Source organism: Canis aureus, chromosome 1, assembly GCF_053574225.1.
Source record: "Canis aureus isolate CA01 chromosome 1, VMU_Caureus_v.1.0, whole genome shotgun sequence".
Taxonomy (NCBI): Eukaryota; Metazoa; Chordata; class Mammalia; order Carnivora; family Canidae; genus Canis; species Canis aureus.
Window position 1 is genome coordinate 117,264,145 of NC_135611.1, and position 23,874 is coordinate 117,288,018.

At 46.5% G+C, this 23,874-nt stretch overlaps 1 protein-coding gene and 1 long non-coding RNA gene across 3 annotated transcripts in view; one reads left to right on the forward strand and one right to left on the reverse strand.

Annotated features, from left to right (window-relative positions):
- The window catches only part of WDR62 (WD repeat domain 62), a 47,755-nt gene that overhangs the window by 7,415 nt on the left and 16,466 nt on the right, over window positions 1-23,874 (reverse strand). The window contains exons 10-21 of the mRNA XM_077853604.1: window positions 15,859-15,996; window positions 13,558-13,736; window positions 12,285-12,376; window positions 10,563-10,688; window positions 7,830-7,897; window positions 7,628-7,749; window positions 6,246-6,321; window positions 5,351-5,462; window positions 5,186-5,249; window positions 4,396-4,524; window positions 2,800-2,933; window positions 370-422 (exon numbers count right to left, since the gene is read on the reverse strand). Of these exons, the coding sequence (XP_077709730.1) occupies window positions 370-422; window positions 2,800-2,933; window positions 4,396-4,524; window positions 5,186-5,249; window positions 5,351-5,462; window positions 6,246-6,321; window positions 7,628-7,749; window positions 7,830-7,897; window positions 10,563-10,688; window positions 12,285-12,376; window positions 13,558-13,736; window positions 15,859-15,996 (1,293 nt within the window). The remainder of the gene's footprint in view (window positions 1-369; window positions 423-2,799; window positions 2,934-4,395; window positions 4,525-5,185; window positions 5,250-5,350; window positions 5,463-6,245; window positions 6,322-7,627; window positions 7,750-7,829; window positions 7,898-10,562; window positions 10,689-12,284; window positions 12,377-13,557; window positions 13,737-15,858; window positions 15,997-23,874) is intronic.
- Window positions 12,033-14,264, forward strand: LOC144286786 (uncharacterized). 2 transcript variants are annotated; one of them, XR_013354743.1, is made up of 3 exons: window positions 12,033-12,559; window positions 12,841-12,974; window positions 13,881-14,264. It is a non-coding gene; the product is annotated as an uncharacterized LOC144286786 (long non-coding RNA). The 2 variants fall into 2 exon arrangements; XR_013354741.1 differs by having other exon boundaries at window positions 12,034-12,559; window positions 13,887-14,264.

A 23,874-nucleotide genomic window follows, 5' to 3' on the forward strand; every position in this document is an offset into this window, starting at 1 on the left:
GAGGCCTTTTTTGTTTGTCTTAAAGTTGTTGCCCCCTCCCCCCAACCCTTGCTATTTTCCTTCTCATTTTTTTTTCCTCTGCAGCATTTATCAACTTCCCAAATACTATGCATCTTACCTGTTTAATATGGATGCTGTCCATCTCCCACACTAGAAAATGTCTGCCTTGCTACCATATGTAAGGGTCAGAACAAGCCTGGCACAGGTGTCACATGAATGAATGGGTGTCTAAGCTGAGACTGGAAGGATGATGGGGCTCTCCAGGGAAATGAGAGACAGGGAGAGGGATATGGGCTCCCAGAAGAAAAGCATGAAGGACAGCACCCCTACTTTGCCAGCCCTAGTGTCCTGGTCTCCGGGCAGACTCACCAGCCGCTTTGCCCACAGTGGCAGTTTGCCATTGGTCAGGAGACACTGAGGATCTGGAGAGAGACATGGAATCCATGAAAAGAGACTAAACAACCCAAAAGACAAATGGGCAACATACATAAACAGGCAATTCTCCAAAGAGACAATACAAAAAACAAGAGACATAATAAACGATGCTCAGCCTTACAAACAGTCAGGAAAATGTAAATTTCCATAGGACATCAAAACTAACATGCTTCATATTACCAAGCATTGGCAAAAGCGTGGCAGGACAGAGGGCTTCACACTGCCAGGTGGGGCAGTAACTGGATTTGGAGGGTCCTTGGGGTTCCCTTTTGAAATAAAGTGTGTATTAACCCCATGGCCTGGGAGTGCCAGCCCTTGCCTCTGTCCTGAACAAACACTCTCACGTGTGCCTGAGGAGGCCGAGGAGCAGTCAACAAGGCCGTATTCACAATGGTGTACAGTTGGCAAAACCCTAAATGTCCATCCAGAGGTGAATACCTTAAAATATCCTACTATATGCTGTTGGTTGAAAGAGGGAGGCCTCTAGGGCGTCTGGGGGGCTCAGTCAGTTGAGCATCTGACTCTAGATTTTGGCTCAGGTTGTGACTCAGGGTCGTGGGATCCAGTCCCATGTTGGGAGTCAGACTCCTGATCAGTGGGGAGTCTGCTTGAGATTCCCTCTCCTCCCTCTGCTCATGGTCCTGCTCTAAATCAATCAACCAATCAATCAATCAATCAAATCTTTTAAAAAAAGAAAAAAAGAGGGAGGCCCCTGTTTTGTATCCACTAACATACAGGTTGAGGTTTCTTTCTTTCTTTCTTTTTTTTTTTTTAAAGATTTTATCTATCTATCTACCTACCTACCTACCTATGAGAGAGAGAGCGAGCACGAGGGTACACACATGGAGAAGGGCAGAGAGAGAGGAAGAGAAAAAGTATCTCAAGCACACGCCACACTGAGCGCAGAGGGTGACACAGAGCTTGATATTACAACCTGAGCCAAAACCTAGAGTTGGACTGACTGAGCCACCCAGGTGGCCCCCAACAACATATTTCTGAGAGAAAAAATATACAGAATGATGTCTGCAGAATATAATTTATGTACCTAAATCTGACATGTTCCGAAGGCTGTGTGCATACGTATACAAAAGTTCAGGAAAAGGCCTATAAGGATTCATACCAAACTGAAAGAAGTGGTCACCCTGGAGAGGACATGGGATTGGGTGTGAGGGTGGCAACAAAGAAAATTCACTCACTCTGATTTTTTTCCAAGGCTGAATTCTTTTTTTTTTTTTCCCCCCCAAGGCTGAATACTTACATTCATGTTGCCTACTGTCTAGTCAGCTCCTATTGGCAAGGCCCCCACTCCACACTGAAGCACCTGGCCTCTCTCAGCTGGAGAATCAAGGCCAATGGGACCCAAGAGAAGCCTGCAGTGGGCTTCTGGGCAAGTTTCCTCTCTAAAGGAGACTATAGGATGGACCATCCTATGCAAGCAGCAGCCATCTTGCAACCATGAAGCCTAAGCCCAGGGGATGTACAGAAGGACAGAAATTTAGAGAAAGCCTGGCCTGCTACAAAGTCATTGAGTTACTACTATTCTCTTTTTTTTTTAATGATAGTCACAGAGAGAGAGAGAGAGAGAGAGAGAGAGAGGCAGAGACAGAAGCAGGCTCCATGCACCGGGAGCCCGACGTGGGATTCGATCCCGGGTCTCCAGGATCGCGCCCTGGGCCAAAGGCAGGCGCCAAACTGCTGCGCCACCCAGGGATCCCCTATTCTCCCTTTTGCCTGAACAACAGAATCTGTTGTCTTCGGGGGAAGAGCGCCCTGTTTTTTCCCTGGGCCATCCCCTGCACCCCCGCCCACCCTCTTTGGTCAGGTGGTCCCAGTGGAGCTGAGTCAAGCCTCCCCCTTCAAGGAAGACCACATGACTTAGACCTGGCCAATCACAGCCACTGGCTCAGAATTGGGCACCATGTCTCACACCGGAACCAAGAGTCACAAGCCCAGGATTCTGCTTGAGCTACTGGGAAAGAGATGCTCCTTTTTCTATCGAGTTTTATTATCTAGAGCTGCTGGGGTAATCTTTGCCCCCAGGAAAGGGAGAGTCTGCCTGAAAGCAAAGCTAACATGGAAAAAAGCAGAGCCATGAGACAGAGAAAAATATATTCCTTCAACATCACCTGACTACCAGGATCTGGCCATTGCCTGAAGCCAATGCTCTGATTTTCAGGTACATGAACCAATAAATTCTCTCTCCCCTAATGAGTCTGGTCGCTATTACACTGAAGGAGTTCTGACTGATAGGATTATTGAGCTACATTTCCAGGCTCTGAACGCCAAGTAGTAGGCGAAACCCAGCAACAATCCTTACACTGAGAGTCCAAAATAGGGCCCCCTTGGATAGGTGCCTTTCCCAACCTGGGTCCAAGCTGTCTTTGGACGGGGTCTTCAGCAACTCTTCCGATTCACACTCTTCCTCCAGCTCCTCCTCCGTCTGCTCTCCAGGGCTTAAGGAGCAAATCTCGCTGGGCATGGATGTATAGGTCTCCTGCCTGAGGCCAGGAATGGGGGCAGCAAGTAGAGAAATAGGTAAATGGGGTGGGGGTGGGATGGATAGGGATCTGCCTAGGGCTGAGCCCTGTGCTAACTTCCATATGAACATATTATAGACTTCTGGTCAGGATGGGGCTGGGAGGGGCACCTGGGTGGCTCAGAGATTGAGCATCTCCTTTTGGCTCAGGTCATGATCCCGGGATCCTAGGATAGAGTCCTGCGGGGAGCCTGCTTCTCCCTCTGCCTGTGTCTCTGCTTCTCTGTGTCTCTCATGAATAAATAAATAAATAAATAAAAATCTTAAAAAAAAAAAAAAAAAGGGATCCCTGGGTGGCTCAGTGGCTTGGCGCCTGCCTTCAACCCGGGGCGTGATCCTGGAGTCCCAGGATCGAGTGCCGCATCAGGCTCCCTGCATGGAGCCTGCTTCTCCCTCTGCCTGTGTCTCTGCCTCTCTTTCTCTCTGTGTCTCTCATGAATAAATAAAATCTTTAAAAAATAAAAAAATAAATAAAATCTTAAAAAAAAAAATGATGGTGCTGGGAGATCTCACCTGCCACATCTGTTCTGCTGGAAATGCCAACACAATAAGTAAGATATAACAAAGCCTGGGCTCAAAAAATAAGACAAACTCTCTAAGGGCCATAGCAATGTAACTGAAAGCAAAGCAGAGATTGGGGCTTGAGTACTAAGCTGCCACATTCTGTTCTGGAAAGTGTGTGTGTGAGTGTGAGTGTGCGTGGTAGGATGGGTAGCAATGAGGTTTTATCTTCTTTGGGGTACAGGAGCCTAAAACACGCTTGACAAGAGGTGGGCAGTGGAGGACACCGAAGGCAGAGTGTAAGCCCCAAAACCAGGAGCCAAGGGGAGTCGCCCATTCCCTTGGTACCTAGTTCTGTAAGACCTCCAATGCTACATAGGACAAGAGGCTCATGGCCTGGCCTGGTCCCTGTGGGGAGGCAGTGGCAAAGCCTCAAAGCAGAGGACAAGGACGGCTCCAGAGGCAGAAGAGAGGATAAATCCCCAAATCTCCCCCTCAACTTAGACCTCTATACTAAAATCCCTAACAAAAATTAGAATATGAATTCATGCCAAATAAAACCGGTCTTGCAGCAGAAAGACTTTGAGGAATAAGACACGTCAACTCCACTGGATGCTTCTCCGACTCTGTCCCTCCCCACTGCACACTGGGTCCAGAACCTCCCCTTGGTCCCCACAGTCCCCTGGAGTGTCCCCACCACAGTGTGCACAGGCTCTCCAGGCACCCTGTTTTTCTACTTCAAAACCCTTCTCACATGTATTATCATAAATTTGTACTCAAAAGTCTGCGAGTGTGCAGAGGCAGGGCCTAAGGCTGTCCTGGCCACGGCTGTTTCTTCAGCATTAGTCCTCACAGGGCCCAGGGCGGGAAGACATTTCTTTTCTCTAGCAGACAAACGGGGGACAGCCAAGTGACTACAGGACCTGGGCTGGCTGCTCCACCTCTCGTCCTTCCTGTTCTGCTGCTGCTGTTGCTCCCGGTGGTTAATCTCCAGCAAGTGCTGCTTCATGCAGTTAGTGATCTCTGGGCCCAGATGCCAGATGAACACACAGCTGGAGGCCAAAGAGAGATGTGGAAGGAGCAAGAACAGTGAACATGAGGCCAGCGGAACCTGGAGCCACCCAGGTCACCACAGCCAAGACCCCATTCATTCCCTGGCCCCTCCCGGAAAACGAATCTCTGCAGCTTAGTGCAAGGGCTCCAGGCCACACTGGGTCTACATCCTGGGCAGGGTTCTGAGCACCCCAGGAAACCAGGACCTGTTCTGAAGACCTCAAGACTCAAGGAAGGGGTCTGGGGAAGGACCATAATAAATCAAAGGGAGTGACAAAAGGGACTTCCTTGGGCACCAGCCACATGTCAAGGACTTTATACACTATCTTATTTGATCCTCACTGCAGTTTGTCAAAGACATGGGGGTCATCTTTTACAGAGGGGCAAACTGAGGCTTAGCACTGGGAAATGACCTGCTCAAGGTGCCAATTAAGTAAATGGCAGGCAGATCTGGGATTGGAACTCAGGGCTGGTGTGACACCGAGGTACACGCCATCAAAGGAAAGAATAGTAAGCTGGAACCCATAGTAGAGCTCTCTTAACGGACAGGTTTGGAGTTTGGTGTTCCTGCTATCTGAGCCCCTGCACTCCCCAAAGCAATCTGGTCTTGCCCGGTACTGGAGGGAGGCCAGCCAGGGGTGGCCTCTAGGCCTTTCCCACCTGTCTCCAGATACTGTGATCAAGTGACGACAGTCGTAGGTGAACTTCATGCTGGTAACAATTTCTGAAAGCAGAGCAGAGAAGCTGTGCTGGCTTTCTGACCCAGAAGGCTGTGTGGGGGCACATGGGGAGGTATCTTCCCGCCACAGAGGGAGGCACACCCACCTGAATGACCAAACATCTTGGCAATGCACTCGCCTGAATAAAAGTCAATCACCGAGATGCTTTTGTCGGAGCAGCTAGTGGCCAGGAAGGTGCCTGAGGGGTCCACATGGACCTGCCAAGAAGAGGACCCACATGACAGTGCGGCTGCTTCCTCGCTGTGGTGAGGCCCGGGTCAAACATCACAGCCTCCACTGATGGATGACCCTCTTATGCCGGACACTTGGCACCTGACTTGTCCCAGGCAGCCCTCGGGACATACACCCTGGTTAGGATAGGAACTCCTGTTCCCACTTCACAGGTGAAAAAATTACCAAGCACCCCCCGTGCCAAGCATTGTACACATGCAAACTGATTTCTTCCAGAGAAGAACCCTATGATAGAGACTCTTTCTTTCTTTCTTTCTTTTTTTTTTTTAAGAGATTCTATCTGCATTTTACAGATGAGGAAACAGGCTTCAGAGGAGATGACCCTTGCCCAAGGTCACCGCCTGAGACAGAGCTATTAAGAGTCTGACCTTAAAGCCTAAACTCAAAACAACTCCCTTACTTCAGGGGCTCTGAGAAGGATCCCCAACCTTGTCCTGAAAACGTGGCAGGGGGCAAGCCTAGTAAAGGAGCCCAGGCCTCTTTGACTGTTTCCACCGTACTACGGCCACTCAAAACAGAAACCACTTAAATGTCCCCGTTTGGGGAAGGGCTCAGTAAATAAAGGTAAAACAGTCTGTGATGCCCTCAGCTCCCAAGCGATCTTGGTCAGCTAGGCCAGACTGGGTGCTGGCCAGCTTGTGATCCTTTGATCAGGTGCCCAGGAGGCCACAGGTCTCAGGTGGCCCATCAGGGTGGCAGACGGACAGGGGGAACGTGTGGTTTTCACACTAGAGATCCTAGCTACTCACCTTCAGCAGGGACCCTTCGTCACCCTGGGAGCCTTTGTAGCACTTCTTCTGCTTTCCATTCACGGTGTTGTAGACTCTGGGGAGGTGGGAGCATAACGTGGCCAACGCGGCCCTGCCCACCTGCCCCCTCTTACATGTGGTTCCAGCCCTACCAACCATCTTCCTCTCCCCTGGAAGCCCCTTGTCACCTCTTATCCCCATCTGATGCCTGGACTGAAATCCCATCTCAGGGAATGATGCTGTCTCAGGCTGACGTCATGGAGGTTACATACTGGATATTCACTGAGTTAGTTGTCTGCTGAGTTAATGTCTGTCTTCCCTGCTACAGAGCAAGCAGGATGCTGGCACTCAACTTGAATGAGCAGGGCAAAGAGGTGGAGAACCTCTTTGTACACGCTCTCCCCATGCACACCCCCTTTCTCCCCTCTCCTGGCTCACTCCACATCCTTCTCAGTCTCACTTCAGATGTTCTCTCCATCAAGCCCTGCTTGATCCCCAGGTAGGATCAGGTATCTCCCTAGGACCCCCCAAGTCCCGGCCTCTCCCAGCCCTGACCGCTCCATGCTGTCACTGTCTAGTGAGGCATCCATCTCTCCTTCCTTGGACTGTGAGCTCCGTGAAGGCAGGGCCTGGGGCTGCCCTGCTCACTGCTGTGTCTCCTATACTACCCATCCCAGATGGGTGCTCAGGGAATGTAGGTGAATGGATGCATCTGAGCCACATCAGCCCCTCTCAGTCACCCCACATAGGCTTCCAGAGGGCCAAAAGGAACCCCCTTCTGGCCTGGAGCTTAGGCCTGGGTGAGCTCCGTTCCTAAGAAACACCCACTAGGTCCTTCCACCCAACCCAGCTGCCTCAGGGACCAAATGGGCAGGGGAAAAGAGACTTGACACCTCATGAGCACACAGACGCAACTAGGTCTCATACAGGTCCCACTCAGAAACCAGGCCAGGGGGATCTCTGGGTGGCGCAGCGGTTTGGCGCCTGCCTTTGGCCCAGGGCGCGATCCTGGAGACTCGGGATCGAATCCCACGTCGGACTCCCTGCATGGAGCCTGCTTCTCCCTCTGCCTGTGTCTCTGCCTCTCTCTCTCTCTCTGTGACTATCATGAATAAATAAATAAAATCTTAAAAAAAAAAAAAGAAACCAGGCCAGGGGCAAGCCCAGGTGGCTCAGGGGTTTAGCGCCGCCTTCAGCCCAGGGCGTGATCCTGGAGACCTGGGATTGAGTCCCATGTCGGGCACCCTGCATGGAGCCTGCTTTTCCCTTGGCCTGTGTCTCTGCCTCTTTCTCTCATGTCTTTCATGAATAAATAAATAAAATCTTTAAAAAAAAAAAAGAAACCAGGCCAGGCCGACTAAGAGCCCAGGGCAGCTCCTTACCTCACATTGCGGTCCTGGCAGGCTACAGCCACATACTTCTGGGTGATGTCAATGTCCATGTCATACAAAGTGGTCTTCTCTGCCACATGGTGGGTACGGACAAAGTGTAGTCCATCTGAGGTCTGGCAGGACAGGCAGGGCCTTCAGAGGACACCCATGACAAGCTTCCCTCCCCAGCCCCTAAGGAGGAAACCCACTCTACCCGCTGGGCACTGCGAAAGTAGATGCTCTTGTCAGCCCCACAGCTGATCATCTGGATGTCTCTATTGCCTGGAGGAGAAGGAGGTGGTACATTAGACAAGGCTAGGCCACTGCTGAGCCTGACTGGGGTCAGGGTCCCTAGTTAGGGAACTTACTGCAAGTATACTCTGCTGGGGAGGGATCCCTGGAGGAGGTGTAAGTAGTATCCTAAGATGTGAGCTGTGTGCATGAGGTGGTACAGATAGAGCAGTGGCATGGCAGGCCTCTGCAGACCAAGGGCAGAGAGGGAAACAGGCCAGGGACACAGAACGGGCACCACTTCTGATTTGGGATTTGGAAAGGTGATTTGGGTGACAGAGTGGAGGCGGGACCAAAGGAGGGGACAAGTGAAGACAGGTAGACTGCTGGGAGGTTCATGCCATCATGAGCAATCAGAGCATCCACACATACCTCAGGCTAGGCCCCGTAACATAGGTGCCTCCCCCTTGACGGCTCACAGCCCACTCCATTGTACAAATGTGAACCAGGGGCTTAGAGTCACACAGTCCTGGTCCCAGGGCGCACGGAGAGTCGGGACAGGGTCAGGATTAGACCCAGACGTTTTCTGGCTAACCACTGTGCTCTAAGCCCTGGCTTCCTCTCCATGCCTCTGATTCCAACAGGCCAGATTGCTAATGTGTCAGGACATGACCCCACCTAAGTTCTATTCCTGCCAAGAATGTATCAGCAGAATGAAATTGTGACGAAAACAAAATTGAAGGAAATTCTATAAAATGACTGGTCTATACCCTGCAGAAAGCCATGTCAGAAAGACAAAGGGCCTGACAGTCCCCACCCCATGGAGTTCTGTGAAGCCTGTGGAACAGTGGCTGCCACCTGGTTAGCACTATAAATATTCTTGCCTTTCTTCTTTTTTCTTTATAGAATTAAAATAATAACAGCACAGATACCTCAGTGTTGTGTTGAGGATGTAAAGACAGAACAGATATAAAACACTTAGAGCCCTGGTACCACAGACCTGCTGCTTCATGGCAGGATACCGGAGAAGCTTGGGCCTGACACACAAGATATAACTCAAGCAGGAGTCACTGGCCCACAGAAGGGAATAAGTCCCATGTGGGGGAGGGAGCGTGACCTGGGAAGGACCCAGAGAGGCCTGCAAGTTACTGGTAATGTTCTGCTTCTTAACCTGGGGTGGGGAGCCCACATGCTTAGCAATGTTAGAACACAAGCGATCAGAACAGTCACTGGTTATAAACAATAGGTGTGTCTGTTCTAGTTCATACCCACTGATTATGAACCTTGATGGGGAAGTTCAACGTATTATTCTGCAAACTACACATATTGTATTCATTTGTTTGGATATGTTTCAGATAACACTGTTAAAGACCGAATCCTTTTTTAGCATGGCAGTGACCATCAGGTTTCGACCAGCTAGAGTCCAGTTTATACTGACAATAAAATTGTCCATGTTGTGAGCATAGCCCAGCTGGAACAGAGCACCCAAGAGCTGGGTTTAGGATTCATGTCCTGTCAGACTGGCTGGGAACTCTGATAAAGCCTACACCCTGTAATGTAGAAGGTGGCCTTAAGGACCAACTCCTGGGCTACCCCTTGGGTCATCATCACTGCTCTCGGATCCAGACTGTTTGTTAAAGCTGAGGTCACTGGTGGCCAAACTGCTAGACTTGCTGACTTATTCCAACTCTATCCCGTGGAACGAATAGGTTTTTAAAGATGTCTGAGAAGTTTTAGCTGGTCAAATCTGGCTGTCTTCATTGACACATCAAACATTGTTAACTTTAGCTACAGAGAGGTAGGGCAGGAGGTAGGGAGGACCAAGGGACAGTAGTACATTCTCAGTCATAAGATTACAGGTAAAAAAAACCTCTTCATAGTCAAGAACTTAGAAAAGTACATGGGTATATTCTCTCCATGAATATATTCTTCTGGAACATCGTTTTGAATATGCTCTTCGGTTCTGATCAGTTAACCCTACAGGACCCACCTCCCCTCCCCTTGGAATCCTTTAGGGCCAAGGACCTCTATACTGAATCCTTTGAGTCCAGAGGAAATCCCTTTGATTTCCTAGTTGAGTGTGGGCTTTGTCAGCAGCCCTGCACAATATCCTAAGCCTGCATGCACTGGCTCTGTGACTCCAGCTGTAAGTGCGAGGATCCTCCCCAGCACAGAGTTAGCTTCCAGCAATTTTCATGGTCACCTATTTTTCTGCCAAGGACACCGGTGCCCACCCTGCCCTCTCACAGGATTGGCACCCTGGTTTCCTTTAGGGGAGCAACATTCATCTAATTCCGGTCCTCCTGGATTGGAGGCAGAGGCAGATATGGGCTGGGGGTGCATGAGTCAGACCTGGTCCAAGAAAACATCCCAAAGCCCTGGCACTGAGAGCTGTTCTGAAAAGAGCACGTGCCTCAAGCCAGCAGAAGGGAAGTGAGCTCCCAATTTCTGCCAAAATAGACAGGAAGAGGGAAAATCTCTTTTCAGTGGCACAGTGATAACCAAGATGCTGCCCATCACAGAAAGGCACAGCTGACAGAGGCAGTCTTGAAAGGTTAAATAAACAAATAAACCAACCAACCTTTGGATCCAGCTGGGCCTGAATCCAGAGCTTGCTTTCCCCTCTTGTTTAAGCTAAAGGGAGTCTTACTGTTGTTACTTGCAGCCAAAGGAGTGCGCCAAACAAGGTGGAGGAAGCAGGAAGGGAGGGGCTCACCAGCAAATTTGATGGCCGTGATGGAGGAAGAGTGGTCATCCAGGGTCTGCTCCAGGTTGTAGTTCTTCTCCACATTCAGCACATGGATCAGTCGGTCCCGACTGGCTGAGGCCAGCAAGGTCAGCCCTGTGAGTGGACAGGGTAGCCTTGGGTTCCCAGGAGGCTGCTCAATGCCTTGGCCTCCCACATGGCAATGAGACTGGGCTTCCCCAGCCTTGAAGAAGGGGTCTTTGGTTCTGTAACTGCAGCCAACTTACCCCAAACCCAGGAAGGGACAATTTCCTCAGCTATCTGTAGTCCTGCCCCAGGGCCCCCAAACCCTGGCATTTCACACCCCATGCCACCAGTTCAGGAGGATGAATCTTCACGTACATACGGACACTCTGCCACCTGTACCCATAGCAGATATCCTAGCAGAGCCCAGAGCTCCTTCTTGTCAAGTCCAACTCTTTGGCTTCCCATGTGAAGCCCTGCCAACTTCTCAGGCTCCCCAGAACACTGTTCCCTCACTCCCGGAGCTCTGGCTCTCTGGGTCTCGACCAGGTCTTACTGATGACCCGCTGCCACACTTCTGCCAGTACACCCCTCAGACAGTGGTACCCTGGTCGCCTGGCATGTCTGAGGGCTAACACATGACTGGAGGCAGAGGAGAGCTTGGGAAGGATGCACTGAATGAAGACAGATCTAAAGAACTGCGGAGGGTGGGGGAACAGGGTGTTTGAGGAAATGGAGGAGGAGGAAAGAGCGTGGGAAGATTGCTAACATATCAGGACACGACTCCACCTAAGTTCTATTCCTGCCAAAAATGTATCAGCGAAATGAAATCATGATGAAAACAGACAAACTCAAATCGAAGGAAATTCCATAAAATGACTGGTCTATACTCTGCAGAAAGCCAAGTCATAAAGACAAATTAAGGCTGTGGAATGTTCCAGAAAAAAGGTGACAAAAGAGCTATGAAAACTCAAGTGTGAACCTGGACTGGAAAAGAAAGGTGCTATAGAGAACAATACTGGGATAGCCAGTAAAATAGGAATAAAGACCACAAAAGGGAGGACTATAGGATAAAGTGAAACCTCCACAACTGATGTGCACATGGCCATGTAAATGGATGTCCTCATTCCTAAGAAATGCTCACAGACCCACTGGAGAGTGAAAGGTCATGTCTTTACTCTCAAAGAAATCAGCAGAAAAAAAGAAATGAATATGCTAGTATTCTATCAGCATGAGTATATGTACACACACATGCATAGAGACAGAAATGGAGATGGGGAAGCAGATTAAGTCATACACACAGTTATAGGGTCATACAGAATTGAAAAGAAAAAACCCTGAGGAATCTGGGTGAAGAGAACATGGGTATTCATTCTAGTACTCATGGGATTTTTCTGTAGGTATCAAACTTTTTCAAAATAATATGTTTGATATGTGATCTATAACTGTTGATCTATCTTTTCCAGTGGAGGACGAGCTCATCCACACATTCTTTCATTCAGCACTCACCTCTTTAACCTGAGCGCTGTTTGGGGCGCTGAGAACCAGGGCAAGTCCAGCCCAGTCCTGCCTTCCAGATTCTTGTATTCTAGAATCCCAGCTACCCTGACTCAGGGCCCAGCAACAGGGGCGCTTACACAGCCCCATCAGATATCAACTACCCGTTTCTATGGCTCTGCTGGGGGCCCTGCTCCCCTGCCTTCCCCCTTCTACCCTGTATAGGTTTACCTGTCTCAGGCTTGGAGTACTCCAGGCACAGCACCTCAGCATCATGGGCTTCCACTTTGACCAGCTCATCCATGAAGTGTAGCTCGTGGATCCTGGGAGACATACTGTCCACTGTACCCTACCCAGAGCCCCCGCCCCTCGGCTCTAGGTGCTCTGCCACTGCTAGAGAATGTCAGAATGTTGCCCGCGAGGCAACATGGGGGACTCTCTGCCCTGGCCAGCTAGTCGAGAGATGCCTAACCATTCTTTTCCTCTAGAAACCTGCTTTCTCAAAGGTTTGAGAATGGTTTGCCCACCTCAGTGGGTGGGCACCCAGACACTTATGGCTCCATGGGCCAGGTCTAGGATAGTCCTCTGGGGGAAGAGGAGTGGAGCAGGGTGGTGTCAGAGGAGATCCCTGGGGGTGGGGGAGGGGCCGGGGGTCAGAGGTCAGAGGTCAGACTAAGGATAGGACCTATGGGTGGGGGGGGAATACTTCACTACAATCTCTCATTCTTAAAGACTCTCAAATCTAAACTTTCCTCGTTCTCTCCAAATGAAATCAAACCACCTACAGGCTATCTAGGATGATATAAGAGCCAGTTATCCCAGGTCCTCCACTCTAGCTGTGTGACCTTAGCTTAGCCACCGGCCTCTCCTGCCTCATTAACCTATCTGGACATGGAGCTAATACCAGCACTTGCATCAGAGGTGGGTGAAATGACTACGTTGGTTGATGCAGTATCAGGCCACATGGAGCATGTGCTCTCTACCTTCCCCCCCCTCAACGGCCTTCCATTCCTCAACGGCCTCGGCACCCAGGGGGTCACAGCCATCATATTCTGTCAGCAGCTACTGGGCCAGTAACATCTTAAAAAAATCTCATAGTGGGGGTAAAGAGCCTGAGCTCTCCAATGTCCCATCCTCCTGGCCCCCCTCCTGCGCCACCAGGACCCCTCATGCCCCAGCTGGCATCCCCTCTGACTATTCGGCACTATTACATGGCTGGTGAAAGTGTCACCCTAGCCTGTAATTGTGCAAGTTTGCCCATCTACAATGCAGGCACTATTTGCAAGCCCCAGCTGCTGAGGTCCTGGAGCTACACTATCTCAGCCCTCTGGAAGACACTGCTTAGCTTACGTTCTCAGGGATGGCTGGTTTCCAGACTGCCATTCACAGTCCCTCATTCTCAGTGGGGAAGCAGAGGTGCCCAAGTCAGGGCTCCTTCACACCACCCTCAGGACCCAAGCCTGAGCTGGGAAGATACATTAGTCATCTGCCAGGGCTTACTTGCCTCAGATTTCCACTTCGGTCGCCTGAAGCCAAGTGCTGGCCATCAGGACTGACCTGCATGACTCGGACCCCAGCCTTCACATCCACAGGTGTTCCATTCTCACTCCCTCGGTCTGGGAAGTGGGACATGTCCTGCAGGTGCTGGATGTCATTCTCTACATACACTACCTTCAGCAGGGTCTGCAGGGAGGAGAGGGCTGAGGTCAGTGCTCTGGGAAGGTCTGAAGCACATCTGCAGTTCTGTCTCCCAATAGCCAGGCTCTCATTCTTCATAGTAACAGAACTCCATTTTTTAAAAATATTTTATTTATTTATTCATGAGAGACACAGAGAGCAGCAGACATAGGCAGAGGGAGAAGCAGGCTCCCTGCAGGGAGCCCGACGTGGGACTCAATCTCAGGACCCCGGGACCACGCCCCAAACCAAAGGCAGACACTCAACCACTGAGCACCCAGGAGCCCCCAGAACTCCAAATTTAACCTTCTCTACTGAGAATAACTGTTTCCTACCCTCCCCTGCAGCTAGATGAGGCTCTGTGAATAAATTCTGGTCAATGAGATATAAAACAAGTGAGAACCCTTCTGCTTCCTTTTCCTTTGTTCTTCTACCTGGAGCTCTAGCAGCCATATTGGATGACATGGTCAAGGGCTACTCCAAAATGACAGAGTGGAGAGCTGAAGGCTCTTGGGTCTCTAAGGACTTCCTATAGCTGCCAAAACAGCTTGGACTGGTTACCTCCAGGCTATTTAGGAGTCAGAAAACCAAACGTTTACCTCTTATTTTGGATTTTTCCGTTGTATGCACCTAAATGTAACATATCACAGGTATGGAAAAGAAGTTAGTAATACTAAGTGAAGGGGATGAGGGGAGTAAAGGGGCACCTGCTATACACATCCTGCATAAGGGTCAGCCAAACTGACCATTCAGGTTTTTCAACTCATCAGACTCTTTTCCACCTCAGGGCCTTTGCACAGGCTAGTCCCTTGGCTTGGACACTCTCCCCTGCCCTCTTTACTCATTCCAATCCTCCATATCTCAGTTGCCTCTTCCTCTAGGAAGCTGCCCTTGACACCACAGATAAAATCAGATGACACTTATATATCCTACTAGCATTTCGCAATTTTCTTTCATGGTGATTATCATGTTTGTGATCATATCATAGGGGCGGCGCCCGGGCGGCTCAGTGGGTTAAGTGTCTGACTCTTGATTTTGGCTCAGGTTATGATTTCAGGGTTGTGAGACTGAGTGCTGCGGTCAGTGAGGAGTCTGTTTGAAGATTCTCTCCCTCTGCCCCTTATCACTCTTCCTCTCAAATAAATATTTTTTTAAATGATTATTTATGGGGTGTTTGCGTGGCTCAGTCGATTAAGTAACTGCCTTTGGCTCAGGTCATGGTCCCGGGGTCCTGGGATCGAGCCACACGTTGGGCTCCCTGCTCAGTGGGGAGTTTGCTTCTCCCTCTGCCCCTCTCCTGCCTATTCTCTTTCTCTCTCTCTCTTAGATAATAAAATCTTTAAAAATGATTATATCATAATTTGTACAGTTACTAGTTCACTGCACAGTGCTTAGCATAGATTTTTTTTTTTAAGATTTTATTTATTTATTCATGAGAGACACACAGAGAGAGAGAGAAAAGCAGAGGGAGAAGCAGGCTCCATACAGGAAGCCTGATGCGGGACTCGATCCTGGGTCTCCAGAATCACACCCTGGGCTGAAGGCGGCACTAAACTGCTGAGCCACCCAGGCTGCCCCATAGGGCAGATCTTAATAAGCATCTGCAGAGAAGATGAATGCACAATTCACATCTCAGCTCCTAAGAGAAGCTCCCTCACCGACCTAGCAATATCAACTATTTCTTCAGCAAAATTTTCTCTATATTCTCCCATCATGGCTCTCTTTGGGGTCCTGCCAGCACCCTCACCCAAGGCTTCACAGTTTGGCAGTAAGGTAGACAGGGGAAGCCTCTCCCTGGTTTGGTCCACCAGGTGCTCTTCCAGGAAGTTCTGACTTAACACTTAGGGAACAATTTCATTTCTATTGAATATGGCAAGTTGCCTGGAGTAGCTGTGTTGACACATACCTGGAGGGCAGGAGCTGACTGGAAGAGGAGAGACCATGCTACTTCAGAAAGAAAAAAAAGGAGAGAGAGAGAAACGAGAGAGGGAGACACAGAGTGCTTCCTGGTCCCTGCATCCAGGGAAGCTTAACACCAAGGTCCATAGGATTCTCTCCTACCCCACTATCCTAGCTTAAAGCACATCTCTGTTTCTCCTAAAATATGGTTCACAATTAAGCCACTCACGTTACTGAAGATATTCTTCTGCCATTCAGAGTCGGGACTGCTATCCATGTTCCAAAAGCGGATGGTGTTGTCTGAGGAACAAGTAAGAAAAGATCCTGATGGCAGACAAGCTCTCTGATCTTCAAACTCAGGATACACCTACAGTTCCCAGAGAATAAGGCAAAGAGTGATTCATTACAACCATTTCCATGACAGCACTGGGATATTCTATTGTATTTTGGTGGGGGAAAAAAAAAAAAAAAGGCATGTTGCAGATAAATAGGCATAGTGTAATGTCTTCTATGTTAAAAATAAACAAGAAAAAAAAGACACTACATGCTACCATATGTTGTCCATGCACCATCTTCAGCCCAGGTCATGAAACATCCTCGCACATAAATTTCCAAGGCAAATGGGCAGCCCAGTCAAAAATCACTAAGCAAAAAAGGAAACAAGGTACCATGGGCAAGAAGCAGCAGAAAAAACAGTCCACCTTCAAATACTGGAAAATCAGACAGAATATAAAATAACTCTGTTTAATGTGTTTAAAGAAATAGAAGAACTTTGACAAAAGTAAGAGTAGTCAACCATAAACTAGAAAGAATAACTAAGCAAACCTGAAAAAGAACAAAACTATTTCTAAAAACAAAATACAGCTCAGAGAGTCAGAAAAATAACATATAAAGGAATTTCAAAATATGGAACACTGAGTTCTGAGATGATAATAGCAGCAGCATAGATTTTTTTTAATCTAAAAAACCCACACAAGGCACCTAGGTGGCTCAGTTGGTTAAACATTCGACTCTTGGTTTTGGCTCAGGTCATGATCTCAGGGTCATAGGGCCGAGCCCCGCCTCAGACTCTGCACTCAGCCTGAGTCTGCTTGAAGATTCTCTCCCTCTGTCCCTCCCTCAACTTGCACACATGCACTCTCTAAATGATTAAATTTAAAAAATCCCCACATAAAAATGAGTGACCAAAACCACATGAACAACAATACAGCAAAACTAGGTGATAAGATATTCTCTTAACTCCCAAAAGATAAGCAGGTAGGGACAAACTACCTCTAGTCATAAGATCTACACATCATCATGTGTATGAGAGAAAGTAGAGGGAAGCAATGAAGACCCTGACAGATCCAACAAAGGATAACCCAAAGTAGCCAACAGGTATTCATGGGAAGGTACAACAGGCCAAACTGAACAGTTTAAATTGGGAGGGTTTTATCCTCTCCAATAGTGGTTTAACTGCAAGGTTTGGCAGTTAGGTCTGAAGGGGAGTTTGAAGAAATAGTTGATATTGCTAGGTCAGTGAGGGAGCTTTTAGGAGCTAAGATGTGAATCAAATCAGGAGGGTTTCATCTTCTTCAATAGTAGTTGAGTGCTAGGTTTGGCATTTAGAAGTCTGGAGCAGTGAAGCCCATAAACTCTCAAAACTGACCTGCCAGGGCTCTCTTTGAGGACAAAGGCCTATCCTGAGGGCAAACTACTGAGTGGAAACAAAACTGATCAAGAGAGAGCCAGGAGAGCCAGAGTAAAGGGGAGGCTTAGAACAAAGTAGAGGTACACATAAACAGGAACATAACAAGGAAATATCAAAAGGCAAGCTGCCATATTTTTTTAAACAGTATAAAAATCATGGAAGATGGAATTTTTTCCTGAGAAGTAGGAAAATGTTTTGAACACCAACTTCTGTGTGTTTTTTTTTTTTTTTTTTTTTTAAGGAATGTCTATACCCAAGATGGAGCTCAACCTCACAATCCCCAGATGAAGTCTCATGCCAGGCATGCCACAAACTATACCAACTTCTAAAAATTCAGAAAAACTAGTGTTACATAAAAAGGAAAACAAAAAAAGGACCAAACTCAAGTCCCAAAGTTAAAACAAAAGGAAAAGAAAGAAAGCACACCAGAAACATATTTCCACAAAACAAATCAAAACTGTAACTTACTATTTCAAGATAAGCTAGAAGACATTAAGAAAATGATCTGAGATATGGATAGCAACCTAAATCACAATTAGAAAAACCAGAAATAAAGGATCCCTGGGTGGCTCATGAACTGTTCCTGACAAGTCTTCCAAAGAATGAACTCTGAACTACAAAAACAACTGGAGATGTCAACAAATGTCTATATGTAAATATCTGTTACTTGTAGAACAAAGAATAAATATGGGTCAAGTGACATCACTGAAAATGGCACAGTAGGGAACTCCAAAAACTATCCCTCCACCAAAGCAACCTTAAGCTGGAAAAAAACTATCAGAATCAACTTTTTCAGAACCCCGAATCTAACTTACAATAACCAGGAGGAGCTTAAAAAAGAAAGAAGCTGCTGAATTTTGACATTTAAGGAAACTACTGTCAAATCATTAGCTGACTACTCAGATAATGGAAAAGAGACTTCAGTGACCACACATGAAAAAGAATACAGGGAACCCTGGGTGGCGCAGCGGTTTGGCGCCTGCCTTTGGCCCAGGGTGCAATCCTGGAGACCCGGGATCGAGTCCCACGTCGGGCTCCCAGTGCATGGAGCCTGCTTCTCCCTCTGCCTGTGTCTCTGCCTCTCTCTCTCTCTCTGTGACTATCATAAAGAAAAAAAAGAAAAAAAAGAAAAAGAATACAATCTTTACAAAAGTAGTTCAGAAAAATCACTAAACAATTACAACCCACATAACAAACCCTAGCAGGGAGGAGAATTTGATTGCCAGAGTTATCACATTATAATAGTCGAAATACCCAGTTTTCAACAAAAAATAATGAAAGAGAAGAAAAGAAGAAAGCACAGCCCATTCACAGGAAAACAGAAATTAAGAGAAACTGCCTGAGGAAGCCCAGATTGGACTTATTAAACAAAGAATTTAAATCAACTGTCTTAAATATACTGAAAAAGATCAAGGAAATTGTGGACAAAGGACTAAAGGAAACCAGAAGAACAATGTCACATCAAATATGGAATATCAATAAAAAAATTATAAAAAGGAACCAAATAGAAATCTAGAGCTGTAAAGTATAATAACTAAAATAAAAATTCAGTAGGGTTCAACTGCAAATATAGTGAGCATAAGAATGAATCAGTGAAGCAAAAATAGGTCAATTGAAATTACCCAGTCTAAGGATCAGAATGAAAAAATTTTAAGAAAAATGAGTAGAACCTAAGAAACCTATAGAAGACCACAGAGAACATCAACATACACACATAGAAGTCTAGAAAGAAAGAGGCACAAAAAATATTTGAAAAAATAGAGGCTAAAACTTCTCAAATTTGATGTAAGACATGTATCAACACATTCAAGAAGCTGAAAAAACTCCAAGCAGGATAAACAGACTAAAAAAGATTCATGTCAAGACACATCACAAATTACTGAAAGCCAAAAGCCAGACAAAATCTTGAAAGCAACAAGAGATAGATGACTTATTCCATACAAAGGATCTTCAATAAAATTAACAGTTGGTGTCTCAACAGAAACCATAGAAACCAGAAGGCAGTGGGACAACATATTTAAAGTACTACAGAGAAAAAATTGTTAACCAAGAATTCTGTACCTAGCAAAACTACCCTTTAGATTTTTTTATAATAAATTTATTTTTTATTGATGTTCAATTTGCCAACATACAGAATAACACCCAGTGCTCATCCCGTCAAGTGCCCCCCTCAGTGCCCGTCACCCATTCACCTCCACCCCCCTTCCACCACCCCTAGTTCGTTTCTCAAAGTTAGGAGTCTTTATGTTCTGTCTCCCTTTCTGATATTTCCCACACATTTCTTCTCCCTTCCAAAACTACCCTTTAAACATGAAGGAGGGATCCCTGGGTGGCGCAGCGGTTTAGCGCCTGCCTTTGGCCCAGGGCGCGATCCTGGAGACTCGGGATCGAGTCCCACGTCGGGCTCCCGGTGCATGGAGCCTGCTTCTCCCTCTGCCTGTGTCTCTGCCTCTCTCTCTCTCTGTGTGACTATCATAAATAAGTAAAAATTAAAAAAAAAAAAAAAATAAACATGAAGGAGCAGGGATCCCTGGGTGGCTCAGCGGTTTGGCACCTGCCTTTGGCCCAGGGCGCGATCCTGGAGTCCCAGGATCGAGTCCCACGTCGGGCTCCCGGCATGGAGCCTGCTTCTCCCTCCTCCTGTGTCTGCACCTCTCTGTCTCTCTCTATGTCTATCATAAATAAATAAATAAATCTTAAAAAAAAAATAAAATAAACCTGAAGGAGCGGGCAGCCCAGGTGGCTCAGCGGTTTAGCGCCGCCTTCGGCCCAGGGCATGATCCTGGAGACCCAGGATCGAGTCCCACATCGGGCTCCCTGCATGGACCCTGCTTCTCCCTCTGCCTCTCTCTCTCTGTGTCTCTCATGAATAAATAAATCTTAAAAAATAAAAATAAAAAAAAATAAACATGAAGGAGAGGGGGAACCTAGGTGGCTCAGTTGGTTAAGTGTCTGCCTTTGGCTCAGGGTGTGATCCCTATCTGGGGACTGAGTCCCACATCAGACTCCCTGCAGGGAGCCTGCTTCTTCCTCTGCCTATATCTCTGCCTCTCTCTGTGTGTCTCATGAATAAATAAAATCCTTAAAAAAAAAAAAAAAAGTTTTGGGATCCCTGGGTGGCTCAGCGGTTTAGCATCTGCCTTTGGATCCCAGAGTGATCCCAGAGTCCCGGGATGGAGGCCCACATCGGGCTCCCTGCATGGAGCCTGCTTCTCTCTCTGCCTGTGACTCTGCCTCTCTCTCTCTCTCTGTCTCTCATAAATAAATAAATAAAATCTTAAAAAAAAAAAAAAAAAAGACAGCTCTAGGGAAATTATCAATAAGGAAACAGAGGCCTGCAAAAAACACTATAAACCAAACAGATTAACAAATGTATAAAGACTATGCCACCCAATAACAGCAAAATCCATGTTCTCAAGTGAACATGGGGCATTCTCCAGAACAGACCACACATTAGGTAACAAAATAAGTCAATACATTTAAAAAAACTGTAATCATACAATCTTCTCCAACCACAATTGGAATGAAATTACAAATAACAGTAGGAAATTTGGAGAATTAACAAATACATAAATATTAAACCATACACTTTTACACAATCAATGGGTCAAAGAAGCAATCAAAGAGAAATCAGAAAATACTGCGAGACAAATGATAATGAAAACACAATATACCAAAATTATGGCATGCAGCAAAAGCAACGCTCAGAGAGAAACTTACAGCTCTAAATGCCTACATTAGAAAAGCAGGTTGACAGGACGCCTAGGAGGCTCAGCAGTTGAGTGTCTGTCTTTGGCTCAGAATGTGATCCTGGAGTCCTGGGATCGAGTCCCACATTGGGCTTCCTGCATGGAGCCTGCTTCTCCCTCTGCTTATGTCTCTGCCTCTCTGTGTCTCTTATGAATAAATAATAAATAATCTTTAAAAAAAAGCAGATTGGGGCTCCTGGGTGCTCAGTTGGTTAAGTGTCTACCTCAGCTCAGGTCATGATCCCAGAGTCCTGGGTCCACTCCTTGTTCAGCAGGGTTCTGCTTCTCCCTCTGCCCCTCCCTAGCTCATTCTCTCTAATGAATTAAAAAAAATTTTTTTTTTAAAACAGGCATCTGGGTGGCTCAGTTGGCTAAGTGTCTGTCTTTGGCTCAGGTCATGACCCCAGAGTCCTGGGACTGAGCTCCTCACTGGGCTCCATGCTCAGTTAGGAGTCTGCTTCTCCCTCTGCCCCTCTCCCTGCCCATGCTTTCTCTTTCTCTCTCTCAAATAAAAAAACAAAATCTTTAAAAAAATCCCATCTTAAAAAAGATAATGGTTATCATCATCATCATCATCATCATCATCATCTCAGGTGCGCCTGGGTGGCACAGTTAAATGTTCAACTCTTGGTTTTGGCTCAGATTGTGATCTTGGGGTCATGGGATGGAGCCTCATGTTGAGCTCCACAATTGGCCCAGAGATTCTCCTTTCCTCTGGGATTATCCCTCCCTCTGTTCCCCTCCCATTGTGTGTGCACTCTCTCAAAATTAAAAAAAATCTTAAAAAAAAAGATCTTAAATCAAGAATGTCTCACCTTAAGAAACCAGAAAAACAATAGCAAACTAAACCAAAAGCTATAAGGAAGAAGAAAATAAAGATTACAATGGAGATAAACAGTCTTTTTTCTTTTCCCCAGAAATGGAAAACATGATCCTAAAATTCATATGGAAAAAAAAATTAAAAAATAAAATAAAAATAAAATTCATATGGAATTGTAAGAGATCCCAAATACTCAAATGAATATTGATCAAACAAACAAATCCCAAAGTTGTTAGGGACACCTGGGTGGTTCAGTGGTTGAGCAGCTGCCTTTGGCTCAGGGTGTGATTCCTATCTGGGGACGGAGTCCTGCATCAGACTCCCTGCAGGGAGCCTGCTTCTCCCTCTGCCTATGTCTCTGCCTCTCTCTCTGTGTGTCTCTCCTGAATAAATAAATAAAATCTTAAAAAACAAAACAAATGCAAAATAATGAAGTTGGACCTCTGCATCAAGTATATACAAAAATTAACTCAAGGGGCAGCCCCAGTGGCTCAGCAGTTTAGCGCTGTCTTCATCCCAGGGCATGATCTTAGAGACCTGGGATCGAGTCCCACATCAGGCTCCCTGCATGGAGCCTGCTTCTCCCTCTGCCTGTGTCTTCACCTCTCTGTGTGTCTCTCATGAATAAATAAATAAAATCTTAAAAAAAAAAAATTAACTCAAAAGAGATCAAAGACATAAATGGAAGAGCTAAAACAATGAAACTTTTTATTTATTTTTTTGAAGATTTATTTATTTATTCATGAGAGACAGAGAGGAAGAGAGAGAGAGAGACAGACAGAGAGAGATAGGCAGAGGGAGAAGCAGGCTCCATGCAGGGAGCCTAATGTGGGACTTGATCCCGGGACTCCAGGATCACGCCCTGGACCAAAGGCAGGCACTAAACCACTGAGCCACCCAGGGATCCCCCAAACTTTTTTTTTTTTAAGTGCTCCAGCATGGAGCCCAACATGGGACCTGAACTCCTAACGCTGAGATCAAGACCTGAGCTGAGACAGAGAGTCAGACACTTTTAACTGACTGAGCCACCCAGGAGCCCCTAAAACAATAAAACTCTTAAAAGAAAAGCAAATCTTCATGATTGTGGATTTAGCAACGGTTCTTTATAGCTATGACACCAAAGATACAAGCAACAAAAGAAAAAATAGATAAATTAGACTTCATCAAAATTAAAAACCTATGGGATCCCTGGGATTTAAAAAAAAAAATTAAAAACCTCTGTACATCAAAGGATACCATCAAAAAAAGTGAAAAGATAACAAAAAATGAGAGAAAATATTTGCAAAGCATATATCTAATAGGGTCTAGTATCCAGAATATATAAAGAACTCTTACAATTTAACAGGAAGAAGACAAACAACCCAAGTAAAAAATGGGCAAAAAATTTGAATACACATTTCTTCAAAGATATACAAATTACCAACTAGTATATGAAAGAGGTTCAACATCACTAACCATTAGGGAAATGCAAGTCAAAACTACAATATAGTACCACTTCACAAACACTAAGATAGCTATAATTTAAAGCAAAAATCAAAAAAACTCGTGCTGGTAAGGATGTAGAGAAATTGGAATTCTCCTACATCACTGGTGGTAATGTAAAATGGTGAGGGGTGCCTGGCTGGCTCAGTTGGAAGTGTATCACTCTTGGGATGCCTTGGTGGCTCAGCAATTGGGCATCTACTTTCGGCTCAGGGCATGATCCTGGGATCCAGGATTGAGTCCCACATCAGGCTCCTTGCAGGAAGCCTGTGTCTTCCTCTGCCTCTGTCTCTGGTCCTCTGTCTCTGTCTCTCATGAATAAATGAAATCTTTAAAAAGAAAAAAGGAAGTGTATGACTCTTAATCTCAGGGCTGTGAGTTTGAACCCCATTGGGGTACAGAGATTATTTAAATATATAAATAAAAAAAAAAGGAATGTAAAATGGTGCAGTTGCTATGGAAAAGTTTGATGGTTCCTCAAAAAGCTAACAAGATTTACCATAT